At 34.7% G+C, this 2,500-nt stretch overlaps 1 protein-coding gene across 2 annotated transcripts in view; it reads left to right on the forward strand.

Moving 5' to 3' along the window:
- Nucleotides 1-1,396: 1,396 nt before the first annotated feature.
- Nucleotides 1,397-2,500, forward strand: part of gcm2 (glial cells missing transcription factor 2) — a 12,675-nt gene continuing 11,571 nt past the window's right edge. For both annotated transcript variants that reach the window (XM_044339941.1, XM_044339942.1), the window contains exon 1: nucleotides 1,397-1,700. In XM_044339941.1, the coding sequence (XP_044195876.1) occupies nucleotides 1,608-1,700 (93 nt within the window). In that variant the 5' untranslated portion in view covers nucleotides 1,397-1,607. The remainder of the gene's footprint in view (nucleotides 1,701-2,500) is intronic.

The following is a 2,500-nucleotide window of genomic DNA, read 5'->3' on the forward strand; positions in this document are numbered from 1 at the left end:
TTTATTAATGATCCCTTTTGAAATGACGTCATCATCAGTGGGTCAGTTAAGGTGATCCGAGAGTCCGATGACGTCACATCAGACGGACAGAAAAGAAGGTGAGAAACAGGTGAGCTTCACTCCTCTAATTGATGACTAATGAGTTGTTTGTTTTGGGAGAAACAATGAAGTGTTTACACAACACACACACACACACACACACACACACACACACACTCTCTCACACACACACACACACACACACACACACACACACACACACACACACACACACACTGAATCAGCAGCTTTGTGTAGCTGAAGCTAAAACATGAAGAAGAAAGACTTTGTGTCCAATCAGCTGCTGATCAATAATAACTGACAAATATGTTTTTATTAAAAACTTAGAAATAAACATATTAATCAATTAACCATCAACGATCCTTTACTGCAGTACAAGTACATAAGTATTATGAGCTTGATGTAGTTAAAGTATTGCAGTAAAAGTACATAAGTATTATGAGCTTGATGTAGTTAAAGTATTGCAGTAAAAGTACATAAGTATTATGAGCTTGATGTAGTTAAAGTATTGCAGTAAAAGTACATAAGTATTATGAGCTTGATGTAGTTAAAGTATTGCAGTAAAAGTACATAAGTATTATGAGCTTGATGTAGTTAAAGTATTGCAGTAAAAGTACATAAGTATTATGAGCTTGATGTAGTTAAAGTATTGCAGTAAAAGTACATAAGTATTATGAGCTTGATGTAGTTAAAGTATTGCAGTAAAAGTAGTGGTTTGGTCCCTCTGACTGATATATTATTATATATGACATCATTAGATTATTAATAGTGAAGCATCAGTGTTAGAGCAGCATGTTACTGTTGTAGCTGCTGGAGGTGGAGCTAGTTTACACTACTTTATATACAGTTAGCTAGTTTAGTCCAGTGGTTCCCAACCTAGGGGTCGGGTCCCTCCAAAGGGTCAGCAGATAAATCTGAGGGGTGGTGAGATGATTAATGGGAGAGGAAAGAAGAAAAAACAAAGTTCTGATACACAAATCTGTTTTCAGTTTTTGGACTTTTTCTCTAATCTTTGATTTTTGCTGAAATATTGGATCATTTGAACATTTATTGAAATGAAAGCATGTGAGAAGTTTAGAGGGAAAAATCACTATTTGGTGGAGCTGTTAACAACTCATAGACATGTGAAATGTGACCCCGACTACACACTGCTTTTTGTAAGACGTCAAAAGACAAAAAGGTTGGAAACCACTGGTTTCATCTTTAACAATGTGTTGTATTTTAAAAGCTTGTTATATTATCCATTGTGTCAAATCTTCATCTGAAAAGTAACTAAAGCTGTCAAATAAATGTAGTGGAGTAGAAAGTACAATATTTCCCTCTGACATGTAGAGAGTTCAGCTCTCCGTCAGAGACCTCCCCCTCCCTCTACCTGCGGGCTCGCGCTCTCTCACCTGTTCTTCTTTCACTTCTCACCTGAGACTCAGCGGAGCTGCACGCGCTGTCGGGACGAGCCGCGCGGGTTTTATTGATTCGTTTCCGGTTGCTTTAAAGAAGACTTTGTTTGTGGACTGTGGAGGTTAAAGGTCATCTGAAGGACCAGCAGGATGTCCCGTGCGGAGGAGCGCGAGGACCCGGACTGTGTTTGTTCTGTCGGGATGAAGTTAACGTGGGACATCAACGACCCCAAACTACCGCAGGTAACAAGCACCTGATCAATAACTGACTAATAACTGACTAATAACTGATCCATAACTGTCAACACACATGAAGACAAACATTCAGTTGAAACTGAAGCTGATCTGAGTTTTAATCAGCTCGTGAGAGTCACGTGCTGCCAGAAACAATCAATGAACTTCTGATTCTGTTCATAAATAAAGTTTAAATATTGATCAATAGTTTATAGATCAAATATAATATATAATTATATTATATTATATTATAATTCACAGGTTTAAACATGTTTTTATTATTATAAACAATAACAAACTGAGCCTGATCAATAATAATAATGATAATAATAAATGTTTCCTGTAAACAGTTTAATATGCGACATGTTGTGATTTTCTCTCTGTTTCATCTTTTATATAAAAATCATTTGACTGGAGAAACATAAAGAGGAAACGTTAGTAATCAATATATCTGTAAAGTCACAGAATGATCAGAACTGATCAATAATCGATTGATTCTTTCAGGATTATTACAGAAATGTTTCAATATTCTTTTCTGCTCTAGAAAACAAACTAAATATCAATAATCAGGTTTGTGTAATAATGTTAATATGAAATAAAGTCATTTATCAATAACTGATCAGTTCAATAAATCAATCAATCAATCACTGTCTTTAAAGTCTTTAACATTTTATTCATTTATTTATTTAATTTTCTGGACTGAAAATCACAAAATATAAAAACAAACTGTTTTATGTTTTAATTAAGAAAATAACAAAATGTCACATTTGATTGATTGATTGGCTGATTGATTATTGATCTTCTCACTT

The sequence above is a fragment of the Thunnus albacares genome, chromosome 21 (assembly GCF_914725855.1).
Source record: "Thunnus albacares chromosome 21, fThuAlb1.1, whole genome shotgun sequence".
In the NCBI taxonomy this organism is placed as follows: Eukaryota; Metazoa; Chordata; class Actinopteri; order Scombriformes; family Scombridae; genus Thunnus; species Thunnus albacares.